General features: G+C 42.3%; 1 protein-coding gene across 4 annotated transcripts in view; it reads left to right on the top strand.

The window, feature by feature from the left end:
* Positions 1-10,067: 10,067 nt before the first annotated feature.
* The window catches only part of NNT (nicotinamide nucleotide transhydrogenase), a 76,386-nt gene continuing 67,426 nt past the window's right edge, over positions 10,068-19,027 (top strand). The window contains exons 1-2 of one of the 4 annotated variants that reach the window (XM_030566535.1): positions 10,068-10,162; positions 13,919-14,122. In XM_030566535.1, coding sequence (XP_030422395.1) covers positions 13,972-14,122 — 151 coding nt within the window. In that variant the 5' untranslated portion in view covers positions 10,068-10,162; positions 13,919-13,971. Of the gene's footprint in view, positions 10,163-11,048; positions 11,570-13,914; positions 14,123-19,027 lie in introns of those variants that run through there. The other 3 variants (XM_030566533.1, XM_030566534.1, XM_030566536.1) reach the window with 3 other exon arrangements.

The following is a 19,027-nucleotide window of genomic DNA, read 5'->3' as shown; positions in this document are numbered from 1 at the left end:
GATAAATGTCCTGTTTTCAGCAGCAACTATCGGGTAGAAGATCCTCACGGACAATGTTACAAGTCTGACCATGAAGCTGCTAAATGACACTCGCTGGGTAAGCTGCATTGACAGCATAAGGCCACTGAGGTACCAAATAACTGAGGTTTACGATGCCCCGATGAAACTGGCACAGTTGACTAAAGCCAAAGCCGGAATCCAACACAAGGCGCAAAACCTGGCAAACCAGATCATTGACTTCAAATTTCTGGTCTCACTTGTAACAGGATATTGTGGCAAACCACAATTAAACATTGTAAGTGAGGCATTACAAATTCAGTTGATGGACATCATGACCATTTTGATGACAAGCTGCCTTGATTTTGTAGTGGCCTACAGAGACAGATTTGAAGACACCATCACTGCTGCCAAAGAAATGGTGGAAAACTTAGGAGTTGAACCTTCCTTCAAGGACACTCGTATTTCTTGGAAGAAGAGACAGTTTGGTTATGAGGGCAGAGATAAGGTGATGAGAAGCTTGGAAGAAAAATTCAAGAGAGTTATTTTTTACTCAGTCATTGACACTGCTTGAGTGTCTGTCCAATCCAACAAAAGTTCAGAGAAATGAAGCACCACAAAAACAGCTGGGTTATTTTTAATTACCTTAGTAAGCTACCGGTGAACAAGAAAACATTCCTGAACTATTGTACAGACCTTCACCCGATGCTGACACCTGGGGAATGTTCAGAAATCAATGATAAAGACCTTTATGTCAAATTGGACAACATCCATCATGTTTTGCAACATGGGAAGCACTCTCCACTCCAAGTTCTCCAATTAATTCATGATGTAGAGCTGAAGGACACTTTTCCTAATGTGTGGATAGCTTTGAGGATTTTGCTCATGCTGCTGGTCACAGTTGCAAGTGGTGAGTGCAGTTTTTCAAAGCTTGGGCTCATTAAAACATATCTTTGTTTGATGATGGCTGACGAGAGACTGACAGCACTTGAAAATGCCATTGGCCAGTCTTTGGGTCCTCTGACGCTGTGCTTCAGTTCACGAGGGCAAAGGTACGAAAAGCAACTATTTGAACTAAACGACTAGGGTTAACATTCTAAGGCTGTCACCTACTTTAATATTATTTAATCCTGGTCCACACAATATTGATGTTAATACACTTCAGTTATTCTTAAAATTAAAAAAAGTTTCTATAAGCTTAGAGAAAATGATGGCATGAATAAATAGAGATTTACAGATACTAACAGGCAAATTTATTGTTTTATATGACAAGGATAAATCATGCATGCAAATTGTGCATCCAAGTCATGGAATGGGCTTTAAATGAAATAAAAATACGGTATTGAAAAGTTTAACAAATGGAAGGAGAGGAGCATCGAAGACACTCCTCGCCTGGGGCACCATTTGGTCTAAGGCCATCCCTGCATAAAATGGGCTCTGCTACCCTGGGTTAAATAAACTTTGACTGGCTAGTGCACTGTGACTTACCCCAAATGTTCAAAAAATCATGAGCCAGGCCCCGTGTCATAAATAGATAAGTAAGAGTTAATAGAACAAAAGTGCTTCATATCTCTTTTGCCTGGAAAGGGTTAACAAGAACAGTGAGCCTGGCTGTCTCCTGACCAGAGGACCAATCAGAGGACAGGATACTTTCAAATCTTGAGGGAGGGAAGTTTTTGTGTGTGCTGTTTGTGTTTGGTTGTTGTTCACTCTGGGGGCTCAGAGGGACCAGATGTGCAACCAGGTTTCTCTCCAATCTCCCTGATACAGGTTCTTATAGATTCAAAATAGTGAGTACTAGGTAGATAAAGCGAGTTAGGCTTATGCTTGTTTTATTTGCAAATGTTTATTTGGTTGGAAGGAGTTCAAATGTGTATTTGGCTGAAAGGAGTTTAAATTGGTATTTTGCTGAAAAGATTTTAATTTGTACTTGTATACTTAGGCTGGGAGGGTATTCCCAGTGTTTATAGCTGAAAGACCCTGTAACATATTCTATCTTAAATTTACAAAGATAATTTTTACCTTTGCTCTTTTTTTAATTAAAAGTTTTTCTTGTTTAAGAACCTGATTGTTTTTTTATTCTGATGTGAGACCCCAGGGGACGGGGTCTGGATTCACCAGGGAATTGATGGGGAGAAGGGAGGGAAGGGGGAGAGAGAGGTTATTTTCTTTCTGTGTTAGGATTACTGTCTCTCTCTGGGAGAATCTGGGAGGGGAAGAGAGAAGGAGGGGGGAAGGTGCATTTTCCTCTCTGTTTTAAGATTCAAGGAGTTTGGAAGATCACTGTGATCTTCCAGAGTAAGCCAGGGAGGGGAAGCCTGGGAGAGGCAACAGTGAGGGAAAGGGTTTACTTTCCTTGTGTTAAGATCCAGAGGGTCTGGGTCTTGGGGGTCCCTGGGCAAGGTTTTGGGGGGACCAGAGTGTACCAGGACTGGAATTCCTGGTTGGTGGCGGCGCTACAGGTTCTAAGCTGGTAATTGAGCTTAGAGGAATTCATGCTGGTACCCCATCTTTTGGACGCTAAGGTTCAGAGTGGGGAATTATACCATGACACCCCGAAACACACCTGAGATTTAAAAAATCCATCAACAATGTGAGCTTGTTTTACTTGTCACCCAGCTTTGGAGGCATTTGGGTGTATCACAATCACTTTTTCAAGCTTTTCTCTGCAACTCTGAGGGCCAGAAATGGAACTCTGAGAGTCTCATATCATGTGCCTCCAAGAGCAAATGCTGCGAGAGTTGGTAGCACTGCAGTTGCACATCCCAGGAAGCTCCTAGCTGCAGATGCCTCACTCCAAAGGTGTGACTCTGTGTCATTCCCTAGTAGCTACACTACATAAGACGTTTATAATGCTACTAAGGCTTCATCTGCATGGAAAAGTTTTTTTCAATATTATCTAAGGAATGAATTTAACCAGTATAATTATATTGGTATAACCACCTGTAGCGGGGTGACCACCCCGTTCCACACCTCAGGGGGTTAAAGCAGCCCTGGAGACGGCTGTGGTGGAGAATCATAGAATATCAGGGTTGGAAGGGACCTCAGGAGATCATCTAGTCCAACCCCCTGCTCAAAGCAGGACCAACCCCCAACTAAATCATCCTAGCCAGGGCTTTGTCAACCCTGACCTTAAAAACTTCTAAGGAAGGAGATTCCACCACCTCCCTAGGTAACCCATTCCAGGGCTTCACCACCCTCCCAGTGAAAAAGTTTTTCCCAATATCCAACCTATACCTAGAAAATGCTAGGCTGATTAGGGGAAGCAGCCACAGGTGGGGCCATGCTCTAATCAGGCCACAGCTGACCCTATAAGAGGCCTGAGGGTCCGCAATTGAAAAACAGATATACTCTCTCTAGCTCCCTAGAGAGAGAAAGACCTGGCTGCCTGGGAGCTGAGCAGAGCTGGGGAAGGGCAAAGGAGTAGAGGAGCTCCAGCCTAGCAACTCCCCAGGCTGCAGGCCTTTGTAAAGGTCCAAAGCAGGTACTGGGGTTGCAGAGGTGCAGCCCAGGGTTAGGAAAGGAAGCAGGTCTAACCCCCCATTGCCAGTGATGAGTGGATTAGAGACTGCAGTCTGCCCCAGTGAGTGGGGGCTAGATGATGACTGGCAGTAGCCACTGAGGCAAGGTGAGGATAGGGGGTTTGTCTGGGAGGGGAGACCCAGGGTGAGGAGGTACTCTAGTGGGCAGAACCCCTGGGCAAAGGGTACTGGGAAGGACACAGGGCCAGCAGCAGGCAAGACACTGGCCTGCAGAGGGTGCTATGGGCTGGAAGTGCTAATTCCCAGGATGACCAACAGGAGGTGCCACGCCAGTGAGTCCCTGCCCCGCCACCCCACCCCACCTGGAAACTATTACTTCAGTATTAGGGCTGGACTACACACAGATTTTCATAGACTCACAAAAGCACAGAAATATAGGTCTGGAAGGCATATTGAGAGGTCATTTCATTTTCATTGAGCCCCTTGCACTAACGCAGCACCAAGTAATCCTAGATCATTCTTGACAGGTATTTGTCCAATCTGTTCTTAAACTCTATTGACAAGGATTCCACAACCTCCCTTGAAAGCCTGTTCCAGTACTTAACTATCCATATAGTTTTTCCTAATATCTGACCTAAATCTCCCTTGCTTCCATTACTTCATGTCCTATCTTCAGTGGATATGAAGAACAATTAATCACAGTCCTCTTTATAACAGCCCTTAATGTATCTGAACACTTGTCAGATGCCTCCTCCCCTCTCCAGTCTTTATTTATGGAAATTAAACATGCTCAGTTTTTTTAACCTTTCCCTCACTAGTCAGGTTTACTAAACCTTTTATCATTTTGATTGCTCTCCTCTGGACTCTCTTCAATTTGTCCACATCCGTATTAAAGTGTGGTGCCCAGAACTGGAAGCAGTACTCCTGCTGAGTCCTCACCAGTACCAAGTATAGCAGGACAATTACCTCCAATGTTTTACATGCAACACTGTTGTTAATACACAGGATTACATTAGCCTTTTTAGCAACTGCATCACATTGTTGGTTCATATTCAATTTGTGACCCACTGTAACCCCCAGATCCTTTTCAGCAGTACTACTGCCTACCCAATTATTCCCCATTTTGTATATGTGCATTTGATTTTTTTCTTCAGTGCAGTATGTTGCACTTCTCTTTATTGAATTTATCCTTGTTGATTTCAGACCCATTCTCCAATTTGTCTTGGTTGTTTAGAATTTTAATCCTGTTCTCCAAAGTATTTCCAACCCCATCCAGCTTGGTGTCATCCACAAATTTGCATAAGCCTACTCTTCACTCCATTATCCAAGTCATTAATGAAAATATTGACTAGCACAAGACCCAGGACCTCTGCCACACCCCACTAGATACAGTATATCCAGTTTTACAGCAAACCTTTAACAACTACTCTTTCAGCTAGGGTCTGCACCCACCTCATAGTGATTGACCATATTTTCCTGGTTTGCTTATAAGAATATCATGTGGGGCTGTGTCAAAAAAGTCTTAGTAAACTAAAGGTATATCACATCTACAGTCCCCTCCCCCGCCGGCCAGTAGTCATGTCCAAAAAGGAAATTTGATTGATTTGACATCATTTGTTTGTGACAAATCCACGTTGGCTCTTTGTTAGCCTATTATCCTGTAGGCACTTACAAACTGATTGCTTAATAATTTGTTCCAACGTCTTCCCAGGTATTCAAGTTAGGATGATTGTCTATAATTTCCTGGGTCCTCTTTTTTCCCTGGGTCCTTTTTTGCCCCCCTTTTAACTATAGGTACGATGTTTGCCTTTCTCAAGATCCCTGGTAATTCACCTGTCCTCCAGGAGTTCTCAAAGGTAATAGCTAATGGTTCCAAGATTGTTTCAGCTAGTTTCTTAAGCTCCCTGAATTTCATCAGGGCCTCTGACTTGAGTACATCTATCTAACTTATCTAAATATTCTTTAGCCTATTCTTTCCCTATTGTGACTTGCATTCCTTCCCCCCTTTTAATATTGTTAAGTATCTGATAGCAATTTACCTTTTTAGCAAAGATAGAAGCAAAATAGGCCCTAAACACTTCAGTTTTCTTGATGTCATTATTAGCTCTTTTCCCTGCTAAATAGAGGACCTACATTTGCCTTTATTATCCTCTTGCTCCCAATGTATTTATAGAACATCTTTTTCTGTAAATCATTTTGTGGATTACCCTTTGCAATTTTGCCTGTACATGTTTTTTGCTATTCTTTTGTACTCCTCCTTAGCAATTTGTCTATTTTTCCCCAATTTGTAGGATTCCTTTTCGATTTTCACTTCATTAAAGAGCTCCTGATGGAGCCATATTGGCTTCTTACTATTCTTCCTATCTTTCTGTCACATTGGGATAGTTAGTTGTTTCACTTTGAATATTGTCTCTTGGAGATACTGCCTGCTCTCCTGAATTTTTCCCCTTCCCATGTGACCTTTCCTACTAGTCCTGAGTTTGTTAAAGTCTGCTTTTTGAATTCCATTGTCCTTATTCTGCTGCTTTCAATCGTTCCTTTCTTTGGAATCATGAAATATATCATTTCACAATTTTTTTCATCCAAATTGCTTTCCACTTTCAGACTCACAACCAATTTCTCCCTAATCAGACTCAAGTCCAAAATAGCTATCCTCCTGATTATTTCTTTAACCTTCTGAAACAAAAAGTTCTTCCTAGTATATTCCAATAATTTATTGGGAATTTTGTGTTTTGCTGTATTTCTTTTCCAACAGATGTCTGGGCAGTTAACAGCCCGGTGATGAGGTGGGACTCACCACTATGGTGCCTCCTGCTTTGCTGTCATGGGAAATAGCTTTGTGCGCCAGAACACCCTCCTCTGGCGGTGCCTCGCCAGCATCACTTTTGCTCCAGGACCCACACCACTCCCAGGACTGCAGTATCCTCTTCAGTGACACTGCCATTCATTGTGCCACACTCTGTGTTCTCTCCTTCTGGGGTACCTGCAATCTTTATCCAGCCACTACCTCAGTGGCAATTACAGTCCTTTATCCCAGGGCCACTTCCCATGTGGCTCCAGCACCCTTTTCTGTCCTTGCCTCAGCCTGTAGGCCCTAGCAGCCCACCAGGAACTTTCTCTAAATCCCCCAGTTCCTGCTTTCAGTACTGAATTGTCCCAGGCATCGTGGCTTCTTCCTTCTGCTAAGAGCCTGGTCTTCTCCCCTTGAGCTCCAGTCAGCTACTGAACTCTGCTCTGCCCTGCAGCCCTTTTTATATGAGCCTACCCGACCATGATTGGCTACTCCTCTCAGCCCCTTTCGAATTTGTTGCCTCCAGTGCTGCCTCCTTAGGTCTGGTTTTAACCCCTTTTCTGCCAGACAGGGGCAGCTGCCCCATCACAAGCCCCCATTATTACTAGCTCTTGCATTTTAGATATTCCTGTTAGTTGTTGTACCATCATCACCTCCTCCTCTAATTCAGTGGTCCCTACTAGACTCCTCCTATGATCCCTTTGTGTCCCCCTCACCCCATCTTTACCTAGAGACTTTCAAGTCATCTGCCTCTCACCTCTTTCTGGCTACATTAGTCATCTTGTTGCTCTTAATCCATGTTAGATATCCTGTTGTAAAATGCTAGTGGAGGAAAGGCACTGTAGTTTTTACCATGAGGTCAACTACACAAGGTCAGCTATAGGATAGGGGTATAGTGCTGACCTCATGTAGTTGACCTCATGGTGAAAACTACAGTATCTTGTCTCCATAAAATTTTACAGCAAGATAGCTAATCCACACTAGCTGTCCCATTGTAAAAAAAAAAAAAGCAAAAAAAAAAGGCTTTTTTGCAGTGAAGACATAACCACTGTGAGCAACATGTGAGAGATTTTGCCTGTGTTTCCAACGAGTGCAAGACTCTGCCTATGTAAGCTCCCAAACTGTCAAAACTTGGTTCCGCCCCCCTCCCCCCCCAAAAAAACCCACTATGAGATTAAAAAAATAATAATAATGATTTTTAGGTCAAAGTTGAAAGTTCTCTTTATTTGCCTTCTGGTTTTTGACCCTTTAAGGTACACAGCCACAAGGGCTAGAAGCTTACTTTAAAAGAAAATAAGCAAACTTAGATACTCAGTTAATCATTTGCCTCCCAGAGATCAGGCTTTAAGAAAAACACCAAATGTTGCGAGTTGGCAACATTGTTTAGAAAATTTACCTTTTTCAGAAAGCAAGCCTCATTCTCTAAGGTGTTATGGGGGGATTAGATGACTCAGGGCATTGTTTTTGGGCTTTAGAGCCTTTCACCACTCAGTCACCACTGTGAATCCAGTCCATCATGGCAGGGATTAAAAAGTATTCCCATCAAATGGATGTTTGATAGCCCCTACCTGAGCTGAGTTGGATCCCAGTTTCAGCTCTCACTGCTACATTTTGCACTAGATTGTAAATTCTTCAGGGCAGGGACTTTATCTTTCCCTATCAAGATTTCTTGCAGCAGGCCCCAATATCATAGGCGCTGACTCTGTGGGTGCTCTGGGCTGGAGCACCAATGGGGAAAAAATGGTGGGCGAGCAGCCTCCCATTAGCTCTCCCCACCCCTCCCAGCACCTCCCACCTGCTGGTGAACCCTGCGGATCAGCACCTCCGGCCCGCTGCAAACAGCTATTTTGCAGCGGGCAGGAGGGTGGGAGAAGGTGCAAGGGCGCAGCATGCTCGGGGAAGGGGGTGGAAATAGGCAGGAAGAGGCGGGACGGAGGTGGAGTGGAGACAGGGCAGGACCTTGGTGGAATGGGAGTGGGAAGAGGGGGGCATGGGTGGGGCCTTGGGGGAAGAGGTGGAGTGGGCGCGGGACCTGGGGCAGAGACGGCGGTTGAGCACTGCCCATCACTTTGGAAAGTCAGTGCCTGTGCCCAATATAACCATATAGGCCATAAAAGTGAAAATTAGCAACACTGTAATTGTCACACACAATGTAGAGAAGGAGGGGGCATTTCATAAATGAGACAGGCCAAAACACATGATCTAATCCTTTTAAAATAATAATCTCATGACATTTTGGAGGGGTCTGAACTTTTGCGGTTGCTATTTTCAGTACTGTTACTGGACTTCTGAGTACTGCTATTGAGCATGATCCAGTTATCTGATTTAGGGTTAGAGTTTCCCTCTTTTAAAATCTCTTTGCAAATCACATTCACCTCTGCTCAAATTCACTTAAATTTAACATTTTAAAATTAATGCTATGAATGAAATTAATAGGCAGCAGTTTTAAAACAAAAGTAAGTACTGAGGTGGTGGGTATTTTGCACTCACAGATAGGCATATTTTAAAATGCAGCCTAAATTGCACCTGCAAATAATAAGTTGTCTATGCTAGAGAGGAATGTTGTGACTACAAAAATGGATGATAATGTGGGCAAACAGATAAATTGTTCCTTATGAGCAGTCCTCTGTAAAGCACCATGTTACCCATTTTACTGATATCCTAATAATTAGAATTTATACAGTCACTCTTTTTTGTGGTGTATAGCCCACACTAAGATTGACATACAAAAGAGGATCTTTTGTTACAGCTCACACATTTCAAAGAAATAATAAAATGTACTATTTACTCAATGCTTTGTGTGTTCAGAATGCTTCCTGAACAATACATAGCTAACTAATTAATTAAGCAAGATGTCTAAGGCTCTTTATACCACAAACTTTAGCTTTCTTGAATGTGCCTGGCTGCAATCTGCAGCCCACATATCACAACATAATATTAGACACAGCAAAGAAGATGTAGATACATCTAGTTACCATTACCTCCTAACAATAAGAACAAAGGACGCCTCCCCTAGATTTTCGTGTTCTCCCAACTCTGGTGATTTTTAAGACAAATCTCACAATATTTTAAGTTTTTCTTAACGCCTCAGCTGCTGAAATGCAGTGCCCTGCACGAGGCTCTCAGCTCTCACTAAAGTATCAGAGGGGTAGCCGTGTTAGTCTGGATCTGTATAAGCAGCAAAGAATCCTGTGGCACCTTATAGACTAACAGAGGTTTTGGAGCATGAGCTTTCGTGGGTGAATACCCACTTCTGACCACTTCTTCAGATCTGAAGAAGTGGGTATTCACCCACGAAAGCTCATGCTCCAAAACCTCTGTTAGTCTATAAGGTGCCACAGGATTCTTTGCTGCTTTTAAAGCTCTCACTAAAGAAGTTTCCATACCGTAGGGCTGTCAAGAAAAGCTTGGAAACCTGACCTGGAGGAGTAGAGATACCACAAGGCAAATAAAAAGACCCCGCCATTTATTAGCGTTAAACATTCTTCCTGGTGTTTGACCCCAGCGGCTGGCAGCACTAGGACACGGCCCGCGCCGGCCAGGCGGGCACCCTGCAGACACTGCTCCCGCCCCCTCGCACAACGTGGGAACGAGCCTGGCGGAAAGGTTACAGACACACGCAAGCCCCTCGTGCTACAGACGTTCCAGGAATATCGCATGATGAAATCCGCTCCGCTCCCCCCTCCTTTTTTTTTAAGGAGGCCTAGGTACAGGAATCTCTAGAACACGTGACCCGCTTTGCCGGCAGCGCTTGAACTCGATTTCTTCACAGTACTTCCGGGTTGGAGGACGTTCGCTCCGCCCCTTTGGCTGGGCCCTGGCGCGCGCCGGCTCATGCCCGAAGGTCAGCGCAGCAGGAGCAGGGGCCAGAGGGAGTGCAGCGTGGAGGCTGGTGGGTGCTATTGTCTCCTGTAATGGGGCTCGGGAGGTGGGTTAATCAGCTGCGATTGCGTGCAGAGCTAGGGGATAATCCAGCTGCTTTCTACCCCGTCTTTCCGTTGCAATTGCAGCTGGTTTTATTCTACTATGACATTGTAGCAAATGCTTGGCATGCAGTGGATTAAAGGCTGGTTTTCTTCTTTCTACTGAAATTGCAGCAAGTGGTTGGGAAGCAGGGGAGGGGTGAAACAGAAGGTGCTATTCTCTTCTCGTTGGTACTGCAACAGCGGCTAAAACAGCTGCTGCCTCCTCTACCCTCATTTCACTAAATCACGAGGTGTGGGTGATACTAAGCAAAACTAAATGGAACTAGATCCTGAGGCTGGAAACTCAGTATAATTTGCGATTCGAGGGAACTTGGATGCAAGAAGGTTTTCAGGAGGAAAAAAACTTGAACAAAAGGAAGTTTCTGTCTTTTACAATAGCAGGACAGTGATGAGGTATAAATAATGCATCAGAAAAATCCCAGCAGCGGTAGTTCCGTTCTCTATCACGTTTAAAGATGAGTTTTTACAGTGCCGCCCAGTAGAGTGAGTTAAACTTGGTGATCAAGAAACGATTTTGGAAAAATCAGGTCTGAAAAATGAAACTTGCAGGAAGCAAGAATTCAGTTTCAGTAACTTCACTGTCGTAACGAGGGATAATGTATTGACTTTGGCAACAATAGAGGACAGATCTACAGTAGTAATAGGATAAATGACCTTGTGCTTCCTAGACACAATGTAGCTGTCATGGAAACATAGTTTTTGTAAAGGATTGGGGGAGGGGCTATAGAACGGAGAAGGAAGCTGTGAGATTAAATGAAAAGGAGCTTGCTGCGTGAATGCATGCATGTATTTTATGTGGAGGGGAAGAAAGATGTAGTCGGCCTGATGTATTGTCATGCTTGCACGACTATAGCATTTTTCATTAAAAGTTGTAGAACCCTCCTTTCGTGTAGGTGTTAGCTCTGAGTTACATATAGACAAGTGAAGAGCTGATCATACCAGCAACTCCCACTGAAGTTAATGGAAATTGCAGGTGCTAAATAGTTCTTAGATTCAAGGCATTTGGCACAGAATCTAAATACAGATGGACAGAATGAGGCTCAAAGAGCTTGGCCAAGGTCAAAAAGAAGGTCACTTCTGGCACTAGAAATAAAACTCTGAACTGCTGACTTCCGCTCTTGTGCTGCTTTCGTAATGTGCATGTCTTTTCGAGTGGCTGGAAGGTAGGAGCAGGGAAAGTAGTTAAACGTGCAGAAGTTCTAGGCAAGGAATTTCAAATTATTTCAGTGCTGTTTCAATGAGTGGACTTGGAGACTCCAAGGAGAGAGAGATTGACGAGGTGAGGAGCGGTAGCCAATCAGACAGGCCTTGGGGTAAGGTATGATTAGCATTGCTCAATGCAAGCAGCTAATGAGAACCCGCTAATGAGAGTGGCGTCGGGGCGCCGGCTGCTTGTGGAGCTTGCAGACGTGGTAGCGCGTTTGTGCATTGATGGGGTTGGGGTGAGGATTGTCCTTTAAAGGGGGACCTTTTCACAGGCTAATGTTACTTGGTCACCTGAGGTGGCACATTCATGTTTATTTATCCCTACTAGTATTTTTTTGCCCCTACTATTTATCCCTGGGGGATAGATTTCTTATTCTAAGTGCCTGTCTGAATACGTGGCATAAGCACTTGTAACTTACTGTGCTACAATGTTTTCTATTTATGGTAATTCCTTTAGAAACCATAGCTGCCTGCTGAACACTGTGTGATGACTATGTACTTTAGGCAGGGCAGTGGGGGAAAGGGGTGGAGTTTTTTCAGCTAGGAGAGCTGTGTGTTTTGCCAAAAGAGCAGAATTGGCCTAGCATATCTCAGTCTGTTGTTGTTTTTTAAAGATTAAAATATTGCATGTGAATCATATTGCACGTGGCTCATGACTATTGTATTTTGCCAGCATTTGGTATAGGCTTTCAGAGCTGTACTTGACACTAAAAAGGAGACCAACAAATTATGGTAGCGAACATGACAGATGCATCAGAAAGGCACCATTCATGCAAGATGTTGTATGTGACCAGGTCCTCACTAAAGGCCTCGGGCCACACACAGATGCAGAGATTCATCTGTGTGCAATGCACTGGCTCCAATCTTTCACAATTAGCAAATGTCTCTGCTAGCTGTGCTTAGAGTCCAAAATTGGAACGGTTGATGTCAAAACTCTAAGTAGAAGAAATTGTACCATGACTCTCTTAAGACCTATGTCAAAAGTCTACATGCCATCTTTATGCAAGTTGGTTCTTCTCTCTATTTTCTCATTTTTTATTTTTTTTTTATAATTGAAGATTTAGATTACAGTCTTGATTTGTCAGATTTCACAAGCTATACTTTATGGAGTGAACTTATGTACCCCAGATTTCATAAATCCTGACTGACTGTTTAATTTTAGTAAACTTGACTTAATCCTGAAGGACAGCATCCTGATGACAATAGTGACCTACTTGATAGCAATTGTATAGTGGTGTATACATTCAAGCTGAACCTTAGGTTCACTAACATAATCTCTACTTTTTGATAAGCAGCAAAAATGTCTGAAGTAATAATTGCATCTTGCATGGCAACAGAAAAAGGTAATGAAAAATATTTTATTACAGTCAATTGACTTTGTCAGTCTATATTTAAAATGGATGTAAAAGCAAGTGTGATTTATTGTTGGTGGATTTCTCTGGGGTGGGTAATCACTGACATCAGATCTCAGTAGTTGGATCAACATTTGTTTATAACACTTAAAGGTTTAGTGTTAATGGTCAAATATCAGTTTGCACTGAGGGTTGTAAATGCCTCTTATGTTTAAGAGACAGCATGGCAGTTGATGAAGCATGTGACTGAGTTGGGAAATGGATCTAATACCCACAATGTCATTGATTTAGTTTGGCTTTTGTCAAGTCATGTACACTTTTTCACAAATCAGATATTAGGAATGGCAATATACAAAAACCTGTAGGAGAACACTTCAACCTCCCTGGCCACACTATAGCAGACCTTAAGGTGGCCATCCTGCAGCAAAAAAACTTCAGGACCAGACTTCAAAGAGAAACTGCTGAGTTTCAGTTCATCTGCAAATTTGACACCATCAGCTCAGGATTAAACAAAGACTGTGAATGGCTTGCCAATTACAGAACCAGTTTCTCCTCCCTTGGTTTTCACACCTCAACTTCTAGAACAGGGCCTCATCTTCCCTGATTGAACTACCTCATTATCTCTAGCTTGCCTGCATATATATACCTGCCTCTGGAAATTTCCACTACATGCATCTGACGAAGTGGGTATTCACCCACGAAAGCTCATGCTCCAAAACGTCTGTTAGTCTATAAGGTGCCACAGGACTCTTTGCTGCTTTTGCAGATCCAGACTAACACGGCTACCCCTCTGTACTTTACACTTTTTCTGTTTCTCTGTAAAAGGGGACTGATATCTACTCTGCCTATTGAGTATTGTAACTTTGAATTAGTGCTTATAAAATGTTATGTAAATTGACTGTTCTGTTACTCCTGCCATCAGTCTGTCTATTTTTGATGGTTGCACAGATTTTTTAGAAAAAAGCGGCCTTTATTTTCTACTTGGACAGATGGGCATTTTGTGTGGTTTTTGTCAACCGAAATAAGCATCTGACTCTACACAGTTCATCTCTCTAGTATTATTAATTGTTAATGCCTCTATTTGTGATTTTTGTGCACAGCAAGGCTGCGGCAGGGATTCCACACGTGGCAGTCCTTGCTGTTAGATCCCAGACAACATGGCGAGCCTCCTACGTACAGCAGTTATCAGCTACTCAAATCCTCTCTTCAGCAATGTGATGTCACGAAAAGTGCAGACTGTGAAGATGCCATGCTTGCGAATGTTTCAAACCCATCAGATACTCTGGTGTCAGGCACCTGTAAAACCAGGTAAGTTAATTTAAGAAAACAATTTTGTAGAACAACTAGGTTTTCCTTTCTAAACATGGAAATTAAGCTTCCTAAGTAGGTATATTTTGAAAAGGTACTGCTAGGATGAAAATATACAAAACTCGCCCTGAATCATGTGAATTAATTCTAGTGCATCAGAAGTTCTACAACTTTACATTTGTTTCACAGACCACTGTGTAACAGAGTTTCTCCTTAACCACCTCCTCTCCCAATTCCCAACACCTTGGGGCCAAGTTATGCTTCTGAATGTATGTTCAGAGCGCCTACTGAGTATGACCTTGATTTAGGAAAGTACTTCTGCATATCCTTGGGTTCCACTGCAATCTGAGGCCCGGTTTGTACTTAAGTTTTGCTGGCATAGCTGGGGGAAAAAAAACTCACCCTTAACAGATGTAGCTATGCCCTAGGTTAGATGCAGTTATTCCAACAAGTGTTCTTTTGAGAGTATAGTTTATTTAATTCAGGGAATAGTATGAGATATGTCATCAAAAGAACTCTTGCTGACATAAACTGTGTCTGCATTAAGAGGATTTGCTGGTGTAGCTATATAGGCAAACCCTTTCTCTATAGATGAGGTCTAAGAGACTAAAGCACATATTTAAATGCTTCCCTGAATCTGGATGCATCCCTAGGCCTACTGGGAATTTAGTGTATTAAAATCTGAAGACAGAATTTAGCCTTTGGCCATAAAAAGACTTTGTCGGTAGTCCAAAAACCAGACTGCAGTTTGACAGCTTCTTTGGTAGTCAGTAATAATTGTTGCTACAGATTAGGATGGACATCTTCATATGATTCTTGGTATTACGCATTAAAGTATTTACTAACTGCACAGTACTTTTGTCTTCAGAACTATCAACCCATGTGAAATATCACATAAGTTTGACACTTACTTTTATGACATCCAGTATTTAAAATGGAAAGTAACCAAACTTATAACCCTGTTAGTTGATGATTAAGCTGGCCCACTTTTTTGTTTTTGGTAATCTGAACATTGATATTCAATAAACAAAAAAGGCAAATGATGGGTAAACTTCTGAACAAAATGTCATGCTCTTCTCTATTATTGACTATGTATACTTTTTATTTCTGTTGAATACTTTCCTTTGGGTTGGGGGTTCTATAAAGAAGTTCATCAACATATGAACTAAACTTCACTGTAACCTCAAAATCACAATTTCTAAAAATAAAATTAGTAAATCACTGTGATGTAAAACTGCATTTGATTTAACATTATATAAAGAAGACAATTTGAAAAATGTTCGTATGTTTGTTTAGCAGTTTAGGCTTGTAGCTGCTACCTCAGAATATATCCCCATATCTCACTTTGTATTGCAGAAGAGGCTTAGCCTGTTTTTTTTAAGGGAAACTTTGTGCTGATTCCCTTCTTCCATTTGTGATTGAATAGTCCGAGCAAAATGGGGAAGAGATTTACCACTGAGAAATCATTCAATGGAAGATGTTTATACTTAGATCTATTTAGAGATTGTTTCCACATTGTGTGATGTATAGCATTCGATGTATCCTCTGTAAGACTGAGGTTTGTGAAAGGACTTCAGTAGAAAAGTTGAAATTTAAAGGTTAACTTGAAAGGTGGATTCTTTCATGTCACTGTTTGTTCTGGTTGCCATTTTCTTCGTCTCTTAGGAACATAGGAATTGCCATACTGGAGCAGACCAATGGTCCATCTAGCCCAATATCCTGTCTCCATCCGTGGCCACTACCAGGTGCTTCAGAGGAAGGTGCAAGAATCCTGCTGTAGGCAGTTATGGAGTAACTTGCTCACAAAGAAAGTTTCTCCCTACACCCTCCCTTAGAGATTGGTTTATGCCCTGAAGTGTGATGGTGCATTTCCCTCGCTAAACTTTTTTTTAAAGCTTTTTAAAAATATTTCCTTTGTAATATTTCATATTCTGGTAACTGTCAATTATTTCTAAATCTTGCTAAGATCTTTGCACCAATGAGTTCCACAGGCCAACTGTTCATTGTGTTTATTAAAAAAAAGAAAGCCCTGATCATTTCCTTTCATCAGTTAAATTTGCTACTTTTCGGTTTCATTGTCCCCTTGTTCTTGTAATAAGAGGTGGAATTAGAAGCATCTGATCTGCCTTCTCTGCACCATTCATTTGTGTTCATCACGTCACTGTCCTTCAGAGTGTCTACTCATCTTACTTCAGAACTCTGAGAACAGGTGAGCAGCTTCTTCTGAAGCTGATGTTAAAGTTGGTAACTAGCTGAGTTTTGTTCTTTCCTTCGCATCCTAAAGACATGGCACATAGTTTGATAGTCTCTCTTCCCCAGCAAACTCTTATTCTTTTCTCTGATAACATTTATTGGTATCATTCTGTATCACAGCACTCCCTGAAGTTAAAGTACTATGAAGAAAAGTGCTTGTATTTTTCTTTGGATTTCTCTACCCAGTTCTTGTTAACTTTTCCTGTTAGTTTAATATAGTGACTTGTCTAGTATTTAACCTTTTAAGTGGAAGTTAAGTGAGAGTAGACTCTTAATAGGCTCAATTTCAATTGTTAGGTACTTTTAAAAGCTTGGAAATATAATTTGTCTACTTATTTTGTGTTAGGAGGAGATTTTTTTAAGGCCATGTGTGCTTTGAAAGTCTCAATGAGCAGTTGACTTTGCTATTTACTTTTTCAGCATCACAGCAGCAAGAATGTTGCCTTATTAAAAATATTTCTACTTGTTACAGTTCGTGTATACTGGTCTTGAGGTCAGTGGGACTATGCAGTTTTGGGATCCCACCTTAGATACTCAGGTGATAAGGGGCCTCTCATTACCTATGCTAGATAGTTGTGCATCAACAATGTATCTATTATGTATCTATTACTTGTATGCAAAATGAGTGAAAAGTTTAATGGCAGTTCAGTGAACTGAATTCCTTTATCCATGGCATGGGAAGCGGCAGTTCAACCTTCACAACATTCCCCCTCTCCCCACAAGTTACCTCAATTCTGATGTGAAGAGACCATTTCTAGGGTAAAAGGGCAGGTCTGTCTCCATGCCTATTCAGTCCTTGGCCCCTCTAGACTATCAACTGGGTTGGTGTGGGGAAGGGAGGGAGAGCCCCTGTGCTGTAAGGATTGCACGTCTGCTGGGAACAGGATCAAAATAAACCCAATTTCGCATAAGCCATCAAAACGTGCTGTTGCCAGAGGCTGCTTAGTGACTTAGAGTTGATAGACTCAGTCTCCACTTGTACTTGATTCCCCGCAGAGTCTTGTTAATGTCTCAAACTATGCAGGCTATATGGAATAGCTAGGTTCTGCAGGAAGTGCTGTTGGTAATTCAGTAGGAAACGCTTCACGCTCCCCTCCCGTTGCAACTTAGGCTACATTTACACTTGGATCTCGGGGTGTGATTTCCAACTTGAGTAAACATATGCTAGTTGTCATCCAGCTAGTGTGCAAAATATAGAGTAGCAGCTGCGGTAGCATGGGCAATGGCCAGCAGTGGTATAGGCTAGCAAATCCACCTGGACCCTGTGGGTATGCCCTCAGAGAGGCTAGCCTGTGCTGCTGTCCGTACTTCCATGGCTATACCTGTTTTTAAGGCACTAGTTTGATGAGAGCTACCACGAGTATGTGCACTCAAGTTGTGAATCACAGTCCCAGCTCCAGGTGTAGATGTAGCCTGTTACTTAAACCCATGACTCAGAATGAGTGGACAGTGCACTCCTGGAGATACTTCTGGGTTTTAAATTTCATTTGAAGAGTGATGATAACCCGCAAGTTCCAGCTCAACTATATTTAACTTCCGCCTGTGTAAAATATCACCTGCAGAGTGTCACCTGTAGTTTCCATTGGATGTAGTGATCTTGGTGTCCTACCCTAACCCATTGATGTAGTTATTTGCTCTGCATTGTTAAACAGCTGCTCCTTTTTGTTGGTGAATGAAATGCTTGCAGATCAAGATTCAGGGCTTGAAAAGCGTACTGGATTAATACTAGCTAGAGGCTGATAACAATGGTTGTGAGTGGGCAGCACTGTACTGAAGTGGAGTGTTACGGCTGGTGGAAAATGTTTGGTGCATTTGTGGGGTTGATGGAGAGCAGGAAAGTCACTGGGTATTTCTCAGTGACCTGCTTTCCCTGTGTCTTGGTGAAGGGCACACCTTTCCATATTGGTGATGGATTGTAGTGTCTGTTAGAAAGGACACTAAATCAGATTAAAACATTCAGAGAGAAAGATCTTTCATGCAAGTAACATCTAACAGAATGAGTGAAAGAAATGAGAAAACTTTGCAACTGTCACACTGTGGATTTGTCCCTGAGCCTTCCACACAGCAACAGGGGAAAATAAATGTTTTATTAGTTTTTTTTTAATTCTAATCAATTGGCAATGCAACTTGAACACGTAGTAGCAGAAAATGCTTTAAAGTCACTTATTGAAACTGACAGTTGTCTAGATTAAGTTTGTGTTCCTTTAAGTTAGCAGCCTCCCTCCAGTGTCAGAACAATATAAGGGACTGATCATGCTCTTCTCCCTTTTATTGTGTGATTTCCCCCAAGGCTCTCCAAATGCCACTGCACTGTGGAGCTTCCTCTTCCTGGCTTTGTAAAAAGGTGTGTGTGGGGGAGAGTTTTCCACCCTCTCCCTTCCTTTCGCCATTTTGTGTCCACTTTCCCTAAATCACCCTCAGCCTCTACTGTTCAGAACTTTCCTGAGCCACAGACAATAATCTGATTAATTTCACTTCTAATTTCTAAACAGCATGTCATTTTCACTGAGCTGAATCAGATAGAGGCAGGACTGGGGTCCTCCACTACTTGAGTAGCTAGAAGAGCAGGGAAAGAGGTGCCTCTTCCAAGTAGCAAGAGAATAGAATTGTAACCATTTCCATTGACACCTATTTAGTTGGCAGAGAGAGCTT

The sequence above is a fragment of the Gopherus evgoodei genome, chromosome 6, assembly GCF_007399415.2.
Source record: "Gopherus evgoodei ecotype Sinaloan lineage chromosome 6, rGopEvg1_v1.p, whole genome shotgun sequence".
Classification (NCBI taxonomy): Eukaryota; Metazoa; Chordata; order Testudines; family Testudinidae; genus Gopherus; species Gopherus evgoodei.
The sequence above is the reverse complement of the archived record's forward strand: the minus strand, read 5'-3'. Positions and strand labels throughout refer to the sequence as shown.